The sequence below is a fragment of the Jaculus jaculus genome, chromosome 6 (genome assembly GCF_020740685.1).
Source record: "Jaculus jaculus isolate mJacJac1 chromosome 6, mJacJac1.mat.Y.cur, whole genome shotgun sequence".
In the NCBI taxonomy this organism is placed as follows: Eukaryota; Metazoa; Chordata; class Mammalia; order Rodentia; family Dipodidae; genus Jaculus; species Jaculus jaculus.
In genome coordinates this window covers 77,728,001-77,748,486 of record NC_059107.1, presented here as the reverse complement: position 1 = coordinate 77,748,486, position 20,486 = coordinate 77,728,001, and the positions used below count along the sequence as shown (strand labels likewise).

The 20,486-nt window shown below is 40.6% G+C and overlaps 1 protein-coding gene across 1 annotated transcript; it reads right to left on the bottom strand.

The window, feature by feature from the left end:
• Nucleotides 1-1,854: 1,854 nt before the first annotated feature.
• Nucleotides 1,855-6,504, bottom strand: Gkn1 (gastrokine 1). The gene is made up of 6 exons (XM_004662160.2): nt 6,493-6,504; nt 4,922-4,975; nt 4,696-4,833; nt 3,807-3,917; nt 2,696-2,843; nt 1,855-1,952 (listed from the first exon to the last, which is right to left on the bottom strand). Exons 1-6 carry the CDS (start codon nt 6,502-6,504, stop codon nt 1,855-1,857), a joined length of 561 nt encoding a protein of 186 aa, XP_004662217.2.
• Between the last annotated feature and the right edge of the window lie 13,982 nt (nt 6,505-20,486).

Here is a 20,486-nt window from a genome sequence, read left to right as displayed (position 1 = left end):
AAAATGTTTGACTAGGATAGTGAAATTGCTTAATTCTCCATTCAGTTCTTACAATTTTTTCTTTGTTTATTTTGATAGGTGTGTGTAATCTAGAAGTTTCTATATTCCCAGTGAGTTTAATATTGATCGTGAAATAGTGACTAAATAATTTTTCTACAAAGCGTGTATTCTTCAGTGCCCAAAGTCATGCTCTTTGGCATCATAAAGAGCTATGAATAGCAGTTTCATTTCTTTTTTAAACCTTCAGTAAGGCAGCAGCTACAACTGTGATTGTTGATGGGTCTTTGATAAGATTCTATCTGTTATGGATTCAGAATATTTCAGAAATAATGCTGATTTGGTAGTGTACTTCATGCAAAGAGCAATAAAATTGAATCAGAATAAAAAACACTATCTTATTTATCTTGCAACAAGAACTGATCTATAGTGTGTGTGCGCATGCGTACAGATGTGCAGATGTGGAGGTCAGAAGACAACTTTTGAGTGTTGGTCCTTGCCTTCCTCTTCTTTTTCTGAAGCAGGGTCTATGTTTGCTTACCATTTTGTTTACCATGCTATCTAGCCCATGAGCTTTTGGGAGATTCTCCTGTCTCTACTTTCCATCTCACTGTAAGTGTGCTGGGATTAGAGATGACTGCTATGGTAAGTGACTTACACTTGGACAGCAAGCACTTTATACTGAGCCATCTCTTCCCTCCCTGTATTGGCTTTTTCTTAATAGCCAGGAATGCATATCTTTAGCTTTGTTAGGGTTATTTAGGGGTAATTCACCCAAAGACATGGGAGTGGAGTAGGAATCCACTTCTGGCCTTTAGGATTTTGAAGAGTATATGAGAATTTTTATTTTTTAATTTTTTTTTTTTTTTTTTTCGAGGTAGGGTCTCACTCTGGTCCAGGCTGACCTGAAATTAACTCTGTAGTCTCAGGGTGGCCCTCATGGCGATCCTCCTACCTCTGCCTCCCAAGTGCTGGGATTAAAGGTGTGCGCCACCACGCCCGGCTGAGAACAACTTTTAAAATTAAGTCCAAGTTCATGCTGTGATACACAATGTTGGGATCTCTTTCCTTCCAGCTTGTTCTCCTGCAATGGAGACTCTTGTGCTGTGTAAATACCATGTAATTTTACCTTCCTGTCCATCAATGAATAGAGGTTGCAGACTATTGAGCCAAACAGGGTCAAGGAAATTTGAAGGTGGGATTAAACATTAGACAGCATGTAAACATGGAGAAGGATGCTGATTCATCATTCTTGTTCATCTATCAGGTGTAAGAACAAAGGAAAGAGGCCATCTTCAGAATGAAGACTAACATATGGGGGAAGCAATGTGGTTTTAGCGATAGAAGAGGAAGTCTTGGATTCTTGGTGTCAGTAAAGGTTCAGTTCTAGTCTCTGATACCTAGCTCCTCCACTTTTATTACAGATACTCTAGTGTCCCTGGAGGTAGTAAACCTCCCTTTCTGGTTTAGGCTATTAAAATTTTTGTTCTTGCTGATCTGAAATGCCACTTTGCATCCAGCTATATAAGGCAAAATTCCAAGCAGTGGGATGGTGTTGGGACCATTTCCAGGCTGGGAGTTTTAGTCTATGAAGCATCTGAAGAGTCCTTTACAGGGGACAAGTTTTGAATACAGAATGATGGTGGTGCCACCCCACAACTCTGAGCATCATGTGCATTCCTGTATAAATCACGAGCAATGTTAGTTCAAACTGAGTTTGGTGCCAAATACATTTATTGAACTTTAAAGAAACTAAGCATAACTCAAAGAAAACATTTTCCTAATTATGTGATAAAAATGGTTAGAATCCACATTGTATTACAAAGCACATTCTGGTTATTAAATTCGTGGTAGCTTCTAAAATTGTTCCACTGTTGATCCACAGAAGGACATATTCAGAATCCAGAGTATATTAGCAGTATAGCACTTTTTTGAGTAAAAAGGCAAGTTTGACCCTGATAAAAAGAAAAGAAGATGATTATAATGAAAATTCAAAGATTCTTTTTTGTTGTGGGGGGATAGAATGGGAAAGTCACACAACTTTCAACGGAAGAACTAATTTCAAGATTTATCACTGTCTGTCTGTCTATCACTGTCTATCTATATATCATCTATCATCATGTTCTGTGTATCTGTTATTTCTGTAGATTCAAATTAGAAATAGAATCTATAGGCAGATTGTATCTATGTAGATAATCATTTACCTCAGAGATCTGGAAAGTAGCTCTATATAAACACTTTGGTTTTATGTAATCTATTCTTTAATATTCAGAAATTAAGTGCTGAGGCTATAGAAAGTCCATAAATTTCATTGGCATTTTCCTGTCCTTTAGCCATCCATGCTTTCCTTTGACTATGACTAGAGTTTCCCATTCTCCCTGCCATCTGCCAGAGAAAGGCAGAATTCAAAAAAGGTAAAGAGCACAGAACTTTACCCAAATGCTTGGATTGACCCATGCAAAAGTTTTGTGATCTCTCTCTGTACCTCAGCTTATTCCTGCATTAAGGAAGATTGACACTAGAACTTGTAATATAGACTGCTATGGGGAGCTAATGAACTAACACGTGTAAGGCCTGACATGGAGTAAGCACTAGAGTTAGCACTGATGAGTACTCTCGCATGGTTGGTGCCTTCTATGGTCAAGCTTGATAGATCTATTGGCACTAACTTGGGATGTACCTTAGGAAAGGTACTCACCTGGAACCTCCTCAGCAAAATAGGTTGGGAGCCCCTGGCACATGCCAGCAATCTTTGTCCCAAATCTGCTCAAATCCTCCATTTTGTTAGGATTGATGGAATACATCAGGTCCTTGGGAGATGGTCCTCTGGGCTCTTTACCTTGAAGCTGAGTGTGCAGAAGAAGAAAGTAAAGGAAGAAAGAAAGAAAGAAAGAAAGAAAGAAGGAAGGAAGGAAGGAAGGAAGGAAGGAAGGAAGGAAGGAAGGAAGGAAGGAAAGAAAGAAAGAAAGGGAGGTGAAGGGAAAGAAAAAGAGAAGTGATGAGAGCCAAGTTCAGGGGTGTGTTTATTTGAAGGGGTATGAGGACTATGGATATTTCTTAGCTACCACTTTTTGTAACCCAGGAGCCAATTCTAGCTGTGAATGTGTCAGTCTTTCTAAGTCTCTAAGGGAATTAGATGGTTTGAAACCTCAGATGTTCATAAAAACAGAAGTCTGAAGCTGAGTTTATTTTAAAACTTGGACCTCATTTGTTTACCTAAGATACTTTTGGGGTTGGGCTATGTGATAATTCCTGAGAATGTACCTTTTTTATTTTTCTACCTTGTCAATGGAAGCTATCCATTTATTGGCTATAGGAATATAAACAGGCAATGTTTTTGGTAAAAACATTCCTATCTCCTCCTATCCACTACAACTATGGTTTACAGATAAATTTAGGACAATCAGTTACATTTGAATTTCATGTAGCTAATAAATCATTTTCAGTGTAAGAATATCCCAGGTATTACACAGGACATACTTATACCTTAAAAATCTATTATTTGTCTGAAAATTCTAACTTAGCTGGATATCCTCCTTTTTTGCAAATATTGGTAAACTTGACTATTAATCACAGGCTAATGTCCTTGAAGTCCTGAGGGCTTGACTCCACTCTGTAGAGTGAGCCAGAGCCTCTTTTATGGTGGCAATTGCCCCTTCCCACTCAGACAATTTCATGTTCTTCCCTGTGTGCCATTTACTACAACAGAGATTCTGACATATTGTCCCCAAGAGGGAATGAGTGTGATCCATGCATTATTACAAAAGGGGCCATGAGACCTCTCATCCCAAATAAAGACTACTTTTTACCTTCTTCTCCTTGACCAGTGCATCAAGGGCTTGAATGGAGGGCATGACATCCTTGTTCATCTTATGCACAATGCAGGTCTTCTTGGCAAAGAGTCTGGTTGCAGCAAAGCTCTGTTAAAGGAGAGAGAACACATGACGTGTATGTTCCCCAGAGCTTTATCACAAGACAATTCCACCAGCAAAGGGAAATGGAACTCTAGGATCATGATGAGCTAGGACATGCACACTGAATCTGGTTGTCTTGTATTCATGTCTATGACCAATATGCTGTGGATGAATTCTTGCAGGGCAGAGATGGAGAACCTGACTCATCCCCTTGATTTGAGTCTAGCATGATAGGAAGTAGTCTATGTATGCCTCTTCAAAGCTGTTGCAATTTTGTCTCCTTTGCTCCTCCTTACATTTTCAGGAAGCATGTAGAACAGAATTTTCTAATTGATCAGATAATAAAACTGAAACAATATAGTTTGCTTTTAGAAGCACAAAAATACAAAATTAGTCATTGTAGAGGAGTGAGGGTCAATTGGTGTTTGTCCTCTTACCAATTAATATCATCATTTACAATTTCTTTGGTGCTTTTGAGTTACAGCTGAAACATTAAGTTTATAAAATCCTTTCTGAAGCTCTCTGCAGGTAAGGGCAAAGGATGTTTATATTTGCCTTATTGCCCTGCAATTCCTTGAACATAGTTTATCCTTACTGTCCATTGGATTCACCTTTAACTGATTGTGTGACACTTCTTTTCTAGGGAACAAAACTGGATGAACAAAACAGTTGCTTTCACTAATAGCTGATATGCTCAGGCAAAGTTAGAATTTATTTTCATTTTTTAATGGTTGACAGGTTCTGCCCATCTTTGCAGAGAGGAGCCTGCATATTAGTTACCTACATTTTCGTAATCCCAGAGGGCGTTCCAGGAGTCCCAGCCATTATTATTGTCAACATTGGCCACGTTATGTTCATTGTTGACGCTCACTGACTGTTGCCCGCTTCCTGCCACGTTGTTATCATCACTGATGTTGATATTCTGAGGTTCATGAGAAATGTAGAATGACTTAAAAATACATTTCTTTGCAAATTCATTTGGGTAATATCCTTTAACAAGTGAGACTTACATAATCAGCAAAACCAGGAACTATGAAGAGTCCAAGGAGTCCAATAACGATCATCTGAAACAACAGATAACATGGACTGCAGTTACTAGGCAGGACAATAGTCAAGCTTATTAAATATATTTACTAATTTTACCTATATGTTGAGTTGTATTTTCTTCTTTCACCTTATATTTTTAGCTGTAGACAGTTCCAATGATGATAATATAGAATTGATTAATTATAACTATATCAACATACATATAGTTTTATAATTTCAAATAGACATTATTAATGGTTGATTAATAACTTTTCAAATGAATATATTCATAGTATAAAAATGGCCCTAAAATTCCTGAAAAATCACATCTTAAAACTAATCTATTTTCTTCTGTGGTCTTGGATACTTTCCTCTTAACAGAAGAGAAATGCTCTTACTATTCTTCTTAATTAAAAGTTTACATTATTTTTTATTATTTTGAGAAAGGGTTAACATCAGTTTCTCAAAAGTTAGATGTATAAGAAAATTTGAGAACATGTAGTATGATGTCATCTTGTACACATTAGGAAAGAACAGAGAGGTCAATGGCATACAGCCATTCTCGGCAGAAGTAGGAGGGAAGGGAAGCCTTTGGCAGGTGTTTGGAGTTCTCCCTGCTTTTGTGCAGCCTCACTGCTTTAAAGAAGGCATTTATAGACCATATTTTACAGTTATAACCCCTTTATGAAGCAGTTTGCCATCACAAACTCAGGTGTGGAGTAATGCTGACACCAAAAGGTATCCACATGATTCTGTCCCCCCTTTTTTTGTTTGTTTGTTTGTTTTGTTTTTGTTTGTTTTTCGAGGTAGGTTCTCACTCTAGTTCAGACTGACCTGGAATTCACTATGTTGTCTCAGGGTGGCCTCGAACTCATAGCAATCCTCCTACTTCTGCCTCCCAAGTGCTGGGATTAAAGACATGTGCCACCACACCCGGCAGATTCTGTCCCCTTTGTACCCTGCTATCAGAAATGGTACCAGGAGCAGCCTGGTAGAGCCTTTGGGGGTGAGGCTCCACATGATACTCTTGACATCTGTTTGAAGCTACAGGAGAGAATCTGCTTTATCTTCTTCACCAGACGCTTTCCCAAAGAAATACTGGGACAGGGCCCAAGGGAGACCTTTCTTATTTGGATCCATTTTATAACAAGAATTCAAAAAGCCTCTTACCCACTGGTTTGGATAATAAGCTTTCAGTCTGGCCTGAACATGCTCAGGAGTTTCATTCAGTAAAGGGGAAATCAAGGATGAGAAAGATCAGGCACTTAGAAACCAGTTGGGGCTTAGAAACCACTTGGTCCATGTAGAAACCCAAATCAGGTGATATGGAAGGTAATTTTAGTGTAAGATGCCCTACAGCAGTCTAATTCCAGTACAATTTCACTGTTCTGTGTAGTTGTTTATAAAGGCTGTAATTCTATCAGAAGGAAAGAGTAACATTTTTTTTCAAAGTTTTCCATTATGGTAATAGTGCCATAAGCAGCAGACTTCCTTACCCCAATATTAGCAGTCTCTAGTGATAAGGTCATAAGTTCCAAATAAAAATCTGACTTACTGTGAACTTCATAGTCTCAGCAGTGTAGTGGAGCAGAGGAGCAGGCAGGTATGGACATGACACACAGCCCTCTCATATTTGTACCTGACCAGCTTTGCTCAAAGTAGGTGTGTTTGGGTGGAGTCAAGGATTTATCTCTCCCTTTCTTGTATCTGAACCATGACCTAGGTCCTTGAAGCCTTTCAAAATCACTGCCTGGTTAGCAAGGCACTTTGACAAGGAGTTGATCTGGCTCATGACCTCCTGAAATCCAAGGTATCTTAACAAACTCAATGGATTTGTGATAACTTCTGATCTAATCAAATATATTGACAATGCTCAGATTCAGGTAAAGAATAATCCCTAAAACCAAACACCACCACAGATGTAATCTGTGTGCATACCTGGCCTGCCAGATATCAGTTCTTATAGGACTGTGGGAAAAGTTTCCTCTCCTTACCTTTTCCTGATCCTATTGTATGTTTTGCTTGGTAAAAATATGAATTATGAGCTACTCTCACCAACATTCCCAAGGTCCTCACTCATCAACCATTTATCCTGTTAGAACCCAGTTGGTAGTTTTCAGCACTTCACACTATACATGGAATTAGTTACTAATCCTTATCATTACATCTCAGAAATGTCTCTCAGCTCAGGCCTTGGCCATGGCTTTCCCTGATAGACTTTCTATGGTTGTATGATTGGTCATCCTTGTAATGACTATCTTAAATTTTAGTGTGTTTTCCCACTCCCTCCACCCCAGGTTTGCCCTTCTAAAGCATATGATGTGAATAGAACTTTACCATGCTTAGAAACTCTCACTGGCAGCCTTCAAGGTGGAGTTGAAGCTCACTAGAATGTTATCCAGTGTCCTTCCTAATGAAGGTTCTAGCTTCCCCAAATTTCTGTCCTGGATGTCAGGCGCCTGTATTCCAACCACCCCAGACTTCCATGGTCGTGGAACATTCAAGATGTTTCACACCCCTGTGTCTTTGTACATGCTGTCTCTTGTCCTGGACTATTACCCCTTGCTTTTCTTTAGTTGGAAAATTGCTATTGATTTCTCAAGTCCCAACTCCAATACTGCTATCTTTACCACCTCTTCTCCATCTCTCAGATAGAAACTCCTTCAATGTCTCTTGGAGATAGCAAAAAACTCAGTGTCTTTTTATTTGCTTCTGGAATATAAAACTTAAAGAGATCATATTATATAATGTGATATAACATATAATAATATAGAAAGTTTTGCCACTGAAAGGAAGTAGAAACTGTGATTTGGGCAAACAAGTAAATATTTAAAATAACCTTAGAAGTGAATTAAAGCTTAAGGTTTTTCCTGCTTTCTTCTACAGAGTGAAGTTGTAACTCAGATTTGCTAAAGAGGAAAACCAGTTCATTGATTACCGATGTACAGATTTCTACAATTGTCCTCGAGAGTATGGACTGGAGCTGAAGGGGCTGCATGGTTCTCAAGCTTGGCTCACTCACAATGTCTCTTCCAATATGCTGCTATATGTGGATTAGAGCTGTTAGAGTAAAACTTGGCGCATGTTTTTAATTCATCCACAAGACAATTCAAACTCATTCTTTAGCTGTATAAGGCCAATAATCATGGGGCTAGGGACAGATACATATGATGAGGCATCTGCTTTAGAGACCGTCATTGTACCACAAGGTAAGAGTGGACAGCAAAGGATCTAATTTTAGATCTAGTGTGTAGATTTTGAGTCACAAGCTTGGAACACTCATGCAGCCTCCAACACACATTTATTTATTTATTTAGATAGAGAAAGAGAAAGAGGCAGATAGAGACAGAGAGAGAATGGGTGTGCCAGGGCTTCCAGCCACTGCAAATGAACTCCAGATGCATGTACCTTGTGCATCTGTCTCACGTGGGTCTTGGGGAACCAAACCTGAGTCCTTTAGCTTTGCAGGCAAGTACCTTAATCACTAAGCCATCTCTCCAGCCCACATTCTTAATGTTATACTTTCCCTAGGACTCCAGGTGGCATAAGCTAGGGTGGATCTGTGAAATGTTCATGTGGTGCATGATCATGACAGATAGGAGGGGGGGGAGAGAGTGGGAGGGAGAGGGAGAGAGAGGGAGAGAAAGAGGATATTATTTAGAGCCTTTTAGAGAAGGAAAATTTCCATTCATATGTCAAGTATGCTGGGAAAAAAAGTCTTTAAGGAAACAATCTGTACCAGGTGGTGACATCCAGATTCTCCTAAATTCAAATGTCCTAAGCCTTGTTGTGTTCCTTTTTTTTTCATTTTTCCCTAGCACCATGAGCCTCTCCCTGCCCAGAGAGGAGTCCTTCTTAGAAAATTCTGCCACTGAGAATGCACTTGGATTTGAAATCCTACTAGGGAGCTGATTAGAACTAAGAGCCAGGAGACCTAGATTCTGTTCTTCCTTCTTTCCATGAGTCATTTTTAATTTTTGCTGTTTATTTTTATTTATTTATTTGAGAGCAACAGATAGAGGGAGGGAGAGAGAGAGAGAGAGAGAGAGAGAGAGAGAGAGAGAGAGAGAGAGAGAGAATGGGCACACCAGGGTTTCCAGCCACTGCAAATGAACTCCAGATGTGTGCACCCTCTTGTGCATCTGGCTAATGTTGGTCTTGGGGAATTGAGCCTCAAACTGGGGTCCCTAGGCTTCACAGGTAAGCGCTTAACTGCTAAGCAATGTCTCCAGCCCCTGTGAGTCATTTTTTCTTCCTCTGGTCTTTAAATTTCCTATGGGTAAAAGAGAAGAAGTTCTTTACACACTATTATTATCCACTTAGCTCCCAAGTCAGAAGCCTTTGCCTATAATTTGTGGGGTAGATGAGTCTCCTGGCTAACCTGGGTGGTAGAAAGTTAACATTTGCCTCCAAACTATAATGACACTGACAAATTAAAGAATGAGTCATCCAAGTATATCTTGATGAGTAAAATGAGTTTTCTAGGGATCAGTTATGGAATGGTAGAGACAACAGATGGATGCATTTTGTAGAAATTTCCACCTCTAATCAAATTTCTGGAATCAGTCATGCTGCCATTAGGCTACAAAACCAGTCACCAGTCAAATCCCTATTTTATATGCCTTCATATCTAAAGCAGAATTATTACAGACATGGGCTCAGGCTACCTAATGTGAAGACATCAGAAGTAACTATGCACTCAGACAACATAAGCCAATGACAAAGCCAGACATTAGGAAAGTTATACTTTTCACCTATAGTAAAGATTATTTGCTTTGTTGTAGTCTAGCATGTAGAGCACAGAAATGTTAGATTGCTGCATGATGGAGTCACCCTGACTAGGATCAAGAGGACTTGTTTCATTATAGTGAAACTGTGTGTGCACACATGCAAATGGATACCAACCTTCTCCTCAATTCTGGTATTATTTAAGGTCAAATGTCATCATCAAAGGTTAATCTGCTGTTCCCTGCCACCCTATGAGCTGTGTTCATATGTTTCCTGTCTTTTCATGGGAGGAAGCCATGTTAGTGTTTTTGTCACCTCCATAGGGCTTAGGGCATGCTGACACATACATGGTGCTTACTTGGCCCCTCTATCTCATTTGGAATAGCCTAAAGTTGATGAGCTAGGTAGAGGACACAAAATGGATTATATTTATCCATTTCTGGGTTTAGTGACACACTGAGGGAGTCTTAGGTGACAGTGCATAGTGCCCTAGGATTAGCGTGGGACAAGTCATCTCATGGGTAAATAGGGTCTGCCCTGCCCAAGGAGGTTAATACTGGGCCATTCTCCAGGCAAGGGCCTATCATCACTTTATCTCCCAGTGTGTACACCCAAGGCTTCCTTTTAGCCCACACCCTGCCTGCCATGTGAACTAAGTGAAAACTCCCTTTCTCTGGAATAAATGAGATATATTCCATGTACACCATGGACAGTTGGGCCCTGAAAGGCCCAGGCATGAGGCCTAGTGGAACTTCCTGAGCCTAGCTAAAGTTTGGCGACCTGTCTCTGGCCAGCTATGACTCAGCAAGACACCTAATGGCTTCTAGCCTGCTACCTCTGCATGGCAATTGTAATTACCATTTCAATAGTTACAGTTTACTATTGGCCCTTACCTCTTCCCCCATCCTAAAATCCCCACCTTCGTCCCCAACATGATATAGGCAACTGCTCAGAGTAATAAAGCAAGTTGTTCCTGCATGGAAAAGACTCCGGACTCAGGGTGGTTGGTTTTTCTCCGGTGGCCAGGAGAGGTTTCTGAGTCATCTGATGCTCATCATCTTCCTTCAACCCCTAGGGAGGAACCAGCAGGCCTGGTCCTTCCCTCGGCACTACCTGACCGGGAAGAAACCCCGCAATGGACCTAGAGGAGATACAGAGCTTTCACACAGAAATCAGGCTTTCTGTATACTTTGAGTTTTCCCTGTGAGTGGAAGGGGACATTTACCTATAGAATACATCTCCATCAAGGAGGATAGATTTCCACTCGGGAGTCTCTCTGCTATATGGGCCAGCTAGTTATTAAATCTTTAAAGTCTTTAGCAATCTTGTCTTCTCTTGAATTCTTCCCCTATTTTCTGATATTTAGGACTTAGCTAGCTTTGTCCAACTCACAAAAATTACAATACTGTGAAATATGTGTTTGAGGACTGGGAAGATGGCTCGGTGGGCAAAAGCACTTGCTGATAATCTGAGTTTAGAACCCCAGAACCCTCATAAAAGCTGGACACAGGAGCAAGCATCTATAATTCCAGCACACCTGTGGTGAAATAGAAGGAGGAGACAGGAGAATTTCCTGAAACTCATGTGCCAGCTAGCCAGGCTATTGCAGTGGTGAACTAGAGACCTTTCCTCAAGCAAGGTACAAGGTGAGGACCAATACCTGAGGTTGTCCTACTCTGACCTCCACATTCTCAGAGTGGCACCCATACTCATACAACTCACATAAATAATTAACAATAATAATAATAATAATAATAATTGTTGAGTGAGGAAGCCCTGTCATTCAGAGATTTTGCTTCTCTCTCTTTGCCTTGGTTATTTCCCTGCAAAGCAAGGCACCAGTTTGATGGTTTTTGTGATGACCCCAAGTCAACTGTTCACTGAGAAATCTGAACACATTTCATTTCTCAGAAACTTTTACGCTTTTGTATCTTGGTCTGCCTGCCTATAGTTAAACCTGTAATGCCAGCCCCCAAGCCCTAGTGTTTGAGGGTGGCATACATGCATTGTACTCCCCGTACATACTGCAGTCAGGAATAACATGGCCAACAAACAGCCACAGGAACATGTAAAACAGCATGTTACTAACTATTGCAAGAAAGCTTTAATTCAAGAAAATCCAAACTTATTACATTAGTTGTTTGTATACAGGAGAGAAACCCTTTTCAAAGCACAACAAAGTTGAGGAGCTCTTTCTTAAGGCATCACTGATCTGTTTGTTCTGGGACCATTGCCTTCCAAACACACATACACACACATTTTGCCTTTATGCTGCTGCTTAAGCTTGTCCAATCACATTTTCCAAGCCTTCTGGATCTCATCAGAGGCAAGCAGTGATGTATCATACATCTGCACAGTTACCTTGAATATTGTAAGGAGGATTTGGAAATGTTTTGCCAAAAGAAGATCTCCTGAGTAATTTCATCATCTGTGTAGAAGATAAATAGAATGTTGGCCAATAGTCTCATTTTTCATCATCACAAAGAATGATTGAAACTGGCTGAGCACTTCTGGTTCTGAAAAAGTCTCTAGGAAACATGATGTGCCTGTGTGAGGAATGATGATCACAGTGATGGTGCACATTGCTTATAACTGCCTCGTGGCAGTTGGAAAGTAATATCACTACTCCCTGTCCCATCACTGTTACATCTTGCTCATTTGTAAGGAAGCAGTTTAGTGAGTTGTAGAACTCATGGATAAAGTGTGCTTATTCAGTCCTAGCCACCAGGTCTGGATGACTGAACCACTCATTGAAAGATGAGCTTTGGATTTGATTAGAATCCTAGTGCTAGAGTCACACCCAGAGTGGGCCAGGAGAGGACCCTGGGACCAGCCTATCTTCTGTAGCTTCCTGGCAGGTGAGGCCAAAGCGAAGGGCCTGTTGCTATAGTCCATGAGCGATGAAGCACACCTCTGTCCAGAAGCGCTGTTTTCTGCAGGGTCACTGATCAGAACTGGTTTCCTTTCTACAGCTCAAAGAGACCATGTGGACTCTATTATGTCTGGAAGGGCATGTCCTCAGATGAAGACACTGGATCCTCAGAACTGCCTCAGGAAACCCAGACTTCCTTCCATTATTCACCCATGCTCTCCTATCAGCGTACCCAGTCTCTAGTCCCTGAAAGTGCTCAATGAAACATCGTGCCCATTATCAGGAGTGCATTTTTCCTTGTTTGCACTGGACTTGAATAAAAGTCACCTCTCCTCATGTAGTCCAGGAAAGCTGTTTCAATTTGCTATTTAACAAGGGGCCACAGGGCCAGCAACCCTATGCTCATATTGAAAACCAACCAGTTAAAAGCAATCCACTGTGTTCTCTATGAGGCGAAGCCCTGTCTCATATAGTTGTAGTAGATTTAAAGGTGTAAATCTACCAATGCTCATACTATGAAGTCCTGAAATTTGCATGAAAGATGGTGCTGGCTTTATGGGCTTGGGACCAGGGTGGTCCTCCAGGGCTCATGCTCTCGTGCAGGAAGGGTCAAGGGACACACGTGTGCATGCGCACGCGCACACAGACACAAACACAGATACTTTAGATATTGGCAACTTACCTGACAAATATGTCTCCACCCGAGGAACTGTGACATCAAATAAAACCTACCATCACAGGCTGAGAGAGACAGGAGAGATACAGCTAAAAAGAAAAAGAAAAGCTGTTAATTTCTGCTCTTTTAACAGGGGTACTGCATTTCCATGTTGCACTGGGATTATACAATATGCCCTGAGGGGAGCTGAGACATATGAATAAGATAGGTACCAAAGTGTGGTAATAGACAGGTCCTGGGGTAATAAGACAAGGTCCCAGCGGCCTTATAACTTGCCTGTGGTCATATGGCAGGTAAGAATGCAATGACTAGTTCACACAATCTTTTAACCCATGCTTTTTCATTCATGCCCCAGAGCTTCTCCACATGACCTGAGGCATAAACTGCAGTGGTCACAGAAGCTGCATGCCTCAAACAGACCTTTGCCTGAGCCCTTTGGACCAGAGTGACAGGATATACAGAGGGGAGGTGCCTCTTCTGCCTGGAGGAGCAGCAGAGTTGGTCAGTGGTTCTGGGGAGACCTCCTTATAACATGATAACATTTTACTTTATGGCCATTAACTATTTCATTCAAAGTACAGAAAAATGGGGTATAAATTCTCAACTTATTAAAAACCAGTCTTCTACACAGTGAGCTGGAGGCATTACAGGGATATAGGCTTCAACAGCAGCCATCTGAACCTGCCCTTTCTCTTTGCCCAAGGCTTCCCAATGTGTCTTGGGGTTCCTTGTTCTTCTCCACACCCACATGTTTCAACAGCCTACAGCTCCTCCCACTAAATTAATATTTTAGTTGGTGCCCATGGGTGTTTCTCTAAAAAAGCAATCTCATTAACTTTTGTATAACTGACACACCTATAAATGTGATTTAGGCTCTTCTTAAGGGACTATCAGGCACGTATAAAGGGAGGTATATAAACATACACATCTACTTTTAAAAGGTGGTCAATTTCATGAGTCACCTTAAAATGGACAGAATGCACATGTAGATGTTGTCTGGGGCTTCTCTTATCTATTCACATGAGCATTTCTTATTGCAGAAATCATATCCCTTGTATGTATACCTCCTGCACTGACATCATTAGGGCTCAATAAAGGACTACTTCAGTAGAAATTATAATATAAAATGGATTCTATTGTGTTGATCTTTCCCTCAAATCAATGGGAGGTCAGGCAATTTCCTGCAGACCCCGTTCTGTCTTCTTGAGTGAGAATAGAGCTAGAAAACCTTGGACATGTGATAGCATTGGAGGTATTCAGCCTTATTTATAGTCAGTCATCTATTTTTCAGTGACTGTTGAGATCTCTGCCACTGCTGTATTCACTCTAACTCCTCACCTACCTACTACTAAGCTATGGCAGTAGAAGGCATTAGGCTTGAACTGCCAAGTCTCCAGCTCTACTCTACCTACCTTCATGGAGTCCCTGACTTCCCCGCCGGGGGAATGCGTTCTTACCGCAGTGTTGCCAGACTGACATCTTTTCCTCACTTTCGCCTTTCTCCATCCAATAGCTTTCCTTTCTCTTAGACTTCCATTTTTTCCCCTTTCAGCTTGCTCCTTCATTTTGCTGCACATGGTCAAATTGCACGAATACTAAGAAGACAAAAATGAACTGAAAACCATTCTCACCTTTCTCAGAAACAGACTTTGTACCACATCCTTCACATCTCTCAAGAGCCACAAATTTTCTGATTCCACTTCCTAACTATCAGTCATAGCTCTCATTCTACTGCAGTTGGCATCAGGATGGGGAAAGGATATCTGGATGAAATAGGCCAGGCGGTGAGCTCAGCCTGGAATGGGTGATAAGGTAGCATCTTTTCAGGCCCACTTGGCCTACTTTCTTGCACACATTGACTGCTATTCCCCCGGTTTTTGAAGTCCTCTCCTCTTTTTGATTCTGTGGCATCCATTACTTCATTTCTACTTCTGCTGCTGCTGCCACCACCCCATCATCCCGCCAGTTGCTTCCATTGTTTCTTCTTGCTTCTGTCGGTGTTGACACCAGATTCCATCTTTGATCTTCCCTTTTACTCTGTGCCTTCTCACATCACATCACCTCACTCTGAGGGGCATTTGTGTCCATGACCACTCACATAATTTGCTCCTTTTCCTTTGTTCTCTCTCTGGTGTTTCAGTTATGCATATTTTATACACTTTAAAATGTCCACCAGTTTTGCCATTCCATCCCTTTATTTTTTTCACTGTATTCTCTCTGGTTTTGAGTTTGGGAAATTTCTATTGACATATCTCCAAGCTAGAAGTTCTTTCTTCCCTTGTCTATTAATGAACTCATCAAAAGCATTCATTTCTTTTAGTTTTAAATTTTTACTTCTAGGGCTGGAGAGATGGCTTAGCAGTTAAGTGCTTGCCTAAGGACCCAGGTTCAAGGCTCGATTCCCCAGGACCCACGTTAGCCAGATGCACAAGGGGGCACACGCATCTGGAGTTCATTTGCAGTGGCTGGAAGCCCTGGCACGCCCATTCTCTCTCTCTCTTTCTGTCTCCTTCTTTCTGTCTGTCGCTCTCAAATAAATAAATAAAAATAAACAAAAATTTATAAAAATTTTTTACTTCTAGCATTTCCTCTGGCTCTTTCTTAGAGCCACAGAGCATGCTAAAGAGACAGATCAAACATGACCAAACCTGAGGCTGTGATATACTGAATAACCAAGCTCAAAATCAAGTTAGCTTCAAACCAAGCCAGTTCATTAATTCTTAAGTGTGATGGTTTTTCTGTAATCTCTATTTATTCAAACCAAGCCATTGTCCTTAATTTTCAAACCTTCTGTTTTTTATGTAATTTCCATTTATTTAATGGCATTTTACACCACAAATCAATCAAGATAGGAACCTCAGCTACTCTCAGCTCTAATTCTTTACTCACTATCCTCCCAACTTAATTGCTCAGAGTATCCTTTAAATTCTTTTACTTTATTTTCAAAAGTTTACTGGGAACTGTAATATATGAACAAACTGTGATTAGGACATTTTCTCATCACTTATCTATCCACTTTTGTCTCTTCTCCCTAACCCCCATTGCACCAACGACTCCTCTTTCAAGGCAGTCCTTCCTGTGTTTTGTTGTCTCGTTCCTTTTGTCCCTCTCTGTGCTCTATATAAAATGTTGATGGGCTCAGAACAGTGCAGGTCTTGGCTATCATTAATCACTGTGGCCAAGGCTGCACCAGTTGATTGTTTCAGGAGAACAGGGCCCCAAAGTACACCTTCCCGCCCTATAGCTCTTGCATTCTTTCTGCCTGCTTTTTCTCAATGTTTGCTGACCCTTGCAGGGCATGTTAAAAATCTCCTTTAGGGGCTGGAGAGATGGATTAGTGGTTAAGTGCTTGTCTGTGAAGGCTAAGGACCCCAGTTCGAGGCTCGATTCCCCAGGACCCACGTTAGCCAGATGTACAAGGGGGTGCACACATTTGGAGTTCATTTGCAGTGTCTGGAAGCCCTGGCACATCCATTCTCTCTCTCTCTTTCTTTCCCTCTTTTTCTTTCTGTCTCGCTCTCAAGTAAATAAATAAAAACTTAAAAAAAGAAATCTCCTTTAGTGTTGAGATATCTTTTATTTTTTTATTTATTTTTCTGTTTTTTTTAAATATTTTATTTATTTGAGACAGAGAGGCATATAGAGTGAATGGGTGTGCCAGGTCCTCCAGCCATATCGAATGAACTCCAGATGCATGCTCCACCTTGTGCATCTGGCTTATGTGGGTACTAGGTGTGGTGGTTTGATTCAGGTGTCCCCCATAAACTTAGGTGTTCTGAATGCTAGGTTCCCAGCTGATGGATATTTGGGAATTAATGCCTCCTGGAGGGAGTATATTGTTGGGGGCGGGCTTATGGGCTTTAAAGCCAGTTTCCCCATGCCAGTGTTTGGCACACCCTCCTGTTGCTGTGGTCTACCTTAGGTTGGCCAGGGGGTGATGTCCACCCTCTGCTCATGCCATCGTTTTCCCCTGCCATCATGGAGCTTCCCCTCGAGCCTGTAAGCCAAAATAAACCTCTTTTTCCCACAAGCTGCTCTTGGTTGGGTGATTTCTACCAGCAATGCAAACCAGACTGCAACACTAGGGAATTGAATCTTGGTCCTTAGACTTCACTTGTCTGTGACCCAAATGAACCACTAAGCATCCCTCCATCCCTTGAACTATCCTTTAAATATCACTTTAATATAATAATCTAAAACTTTTTATGGTTAAAAATAAATTAATTGAAAGTTATTTAAAATGTGGAAAAATGTAATGATATCATTCTACTATGCAGAAATATTTACTGTTACTTTTTTAGGATGTTTCTATATAATTTTCCTTAAAACTTCTTTGACATGATTCATTTAGAAGTATGTTGTTATGTCTCCGAGTATTTTGGGATTTTCCAGTTATCTTTCTTGAGTTAATTTCCAATTTAATTCCTTTGCAGTCTAAGAATATACTTGATATGATTTCTAACCCAAAGCTGGGAAGGTAGGAGACAGGTAATCCCTGGGTCTTCCTGCCTAGCTAGTCTAGCTGAATTAGTGACCTGTAGGCTCAGTAAGAGATACTATTTCAAAAATAAATGTGGAGGGCTGGAGAGATGGCATAGTGGTTAAGGCACCTGCCTATGAAGCCTAAGGACCTGGGTTCAATTTCCCAGTACCCATGTAAGCCAGTTGCACATGGTGGTGTATGCATCTGGAGTTCATTTGCATTGGCTGAGAGCCCTGGTGCACCCATTCTCTCTTTGTCAAATAAATAAACAAACAAAAGTATATTTACAAAATTAAGGTGGAGAGTGACTAAAGAAGCCTCCTGACACCAGATTTCTGGCCCACCACATGTATGCATGTGTACATACACATGTAATCGAACACATAGAAACATGCATACATATACATGGAGCATACACATTAAAAACAGTAACATAAGTAAATAAATAAATAAAAGTTTTACAGCAAAATTTATGAGAAGTAGGCTGGAGGGATGGCTTAGCAGTTAAGGTGCTTGCCTGCTAAGCCAAAGGACCCAGGTTCGATTCTTCAGGACCCACATTATCAGATGCACAAGGTGGTACATGCGTCTGGAGTTCATTTGCTGTGGCTGGAGGTTCTGTCGTGCCTGTTCTCTCTCTCTTTCCCCCTCCCTCTTTCTCTGTGTTAAATAAGCAAATAAAAATAAAATATTTTTTTAAATTATGAGAAGGTGTATCAAATTTATGATTCTATTGATTTTTGCCTTAAATATTTTGATAGTCTATTGTTAGGTGTATACATGTTAGGCATTGTTATATCCTATTGGAAAATTTCTTCTTTTTTAATTCTGCAAATTATCTCTACAGTTGTATATATATAATGTGAAGTTTACTTTGTCTAAAATTGGTACAGCTCTTTTAGCTTTCATTGTTTCTTCTTGTTTGTTTCTTTGTAGTCCAGGTTGACCTGGCGCTACAGCAGTCTCCTGCCTCTGCTCTCTGAGTGTGGTGACTACAGGCTACCATGTCAGATTGCCAGCTGTCTCTTTTTTTAATAAAATATTTTAAATACTTTATTTATTTTTAAAGTCTTCTGGTATTATTTTATTTTATTTATTTGAGAGAGAGAGAAGAGGCAGAGAGAAAGAGAATGGGTGCTCCAGGGCCTCTAGCCACTGCAAACAAACTCCAGATGCATGCTCCATCTTGTGTATCTGACTTACATGGGTAATTGAATTGAACTTGGATCCTTAGGCTTTGCAGGTAAGCGACTTAACTGCTAAGCCATCCCTCTAGCCTGCCAGCTTTCTCCTGATTGGCATTCAGTGGCATAGCTTTCACCACCACCCACTTTTGACCTATCCATATATCTTGGCTACTCTACTCCACTTAAAATTGTTTTTATTTATGAGAGAGAGAGAAAGAAAGAGAGGGGGTAGAGAGAGAAAGAGAATGGATGAATCAGGGCCTCCTGCCACTGCAAATGCACTCCAGATGCATGCATGCTCCACTTTGTGCATCTGACTTTACCTGAGATCTGGGGAATCAACCTAGCCATCAGGCATTGCAAGCAAGTGTCTTTAACCATTAAGCATTTTCTCCAACCCACATTCCATGTTTTTTCATTCTTTATTCTGTTTTTCAGCTTGGGAAATTTCTACTGACATATCTCCAAGTTCCCAGTTCATTTTCCCTCTGCTCAGTGTTTTTATGAGCTCATCAAAGGCATTGTTCATTTCTATTAGTGTTTTGGAATTCTAGCATTTCCTTTAGATCTTTCTTAGCATTAAGTCTCTGGCTGATACTACCCATGATTCCCTAGTACTCATGTAGTCTCTTCATATTGTACTTTTTCATTATCACTCACTCTTTTTTATTGAAAGCTTGGTAAGGTGCACTACATGGCAGGAATTGAGGAAGGTAGGTCTTATGCATAAGGCATTATGTTAATTCTACAGGAGTTGGACTGTGTTTTCTGCTTCCTGATTACACAGAGTTGTCAGATGCTTTACTCAGCATAATCTGTTGCAGATGCTTGTGTGTTGTTGTGAATTCCTTTACACTGTTGCTCCTTTTCATTGTTAAGTTGTATTTCATTGCATACGTTAATCTTCCGCAGCCTATTTACTCACTCGCCAGTTGAAAGGAGTTTGTGTTGTTTTCAGTACCCTCCCCCCTTTTGTGCATGTGCACATATGAGTATGGGTGTTCATGTGTGTATATGTCTGTCTGCATGTGCCTATGGCCGCGTGACATGTGAAGGCCAGAAAACAACCTTAGGGTGCCATTCCTCAGGTGCCACCACCTTTTTTTAAAGACAACTTGGAACTTGACAAGTAGGTTAGAATGGCTGGTCAGCAAGCCCCAGCAATCCTTCTGTCTGGTATCACAGGGGCATGCCACTACACCTGGCATTTTTACCTGAGATTGAACTCACGTCTAATTCATGCAAAAGAAGTATTTTGTCAACTGATCTTCCCCTCAGCGGCAATGTCCTCTTTTCATTGCTGACAGGAATGATGATCCTTTTCCATTCTCCTGAACAGCTTGGCTAGATGTTTAACATTTTGACTGATGTGTTGTGTTTTCCAATGACTTATCCATGTTTTCCTAATTTCAGTTCTATTGGCTGGTACTCTTTATTATTTCTTCTCTTCTTATTTTTTGATTTAGAGTTACTTTGATATTTGTTTTCGCATTTCTTTAACTGCTAAGCCAACTCTCCAGCCTAGATTTCAATTTTCTTAAATGCAGATATTTAGATACTTATTCAACATTTTTCCCCCAATATAAGTATCTTCAGGAGATTT

Excerpts from the sequence above, each read along its gene's own strand:
- Gkn1 (XM_004662160.2), bottom strand. Across the intron at positions 4,834-4,921 it reads TTCCTGGTTTTGCTGATTAT|AATATCAACATCAGTGATGA; the intron begins GTAAGTCTCACT and ends CATGAACCTCAG. Across the intron at positions 1,953-2,695 it reads TTTTGCTGAGGAGGTTCCAG|GGTCAAACTTGCCTTTTTAC; the intron begins GTGAGTACCTTT and ends TCTTTTTATCAG.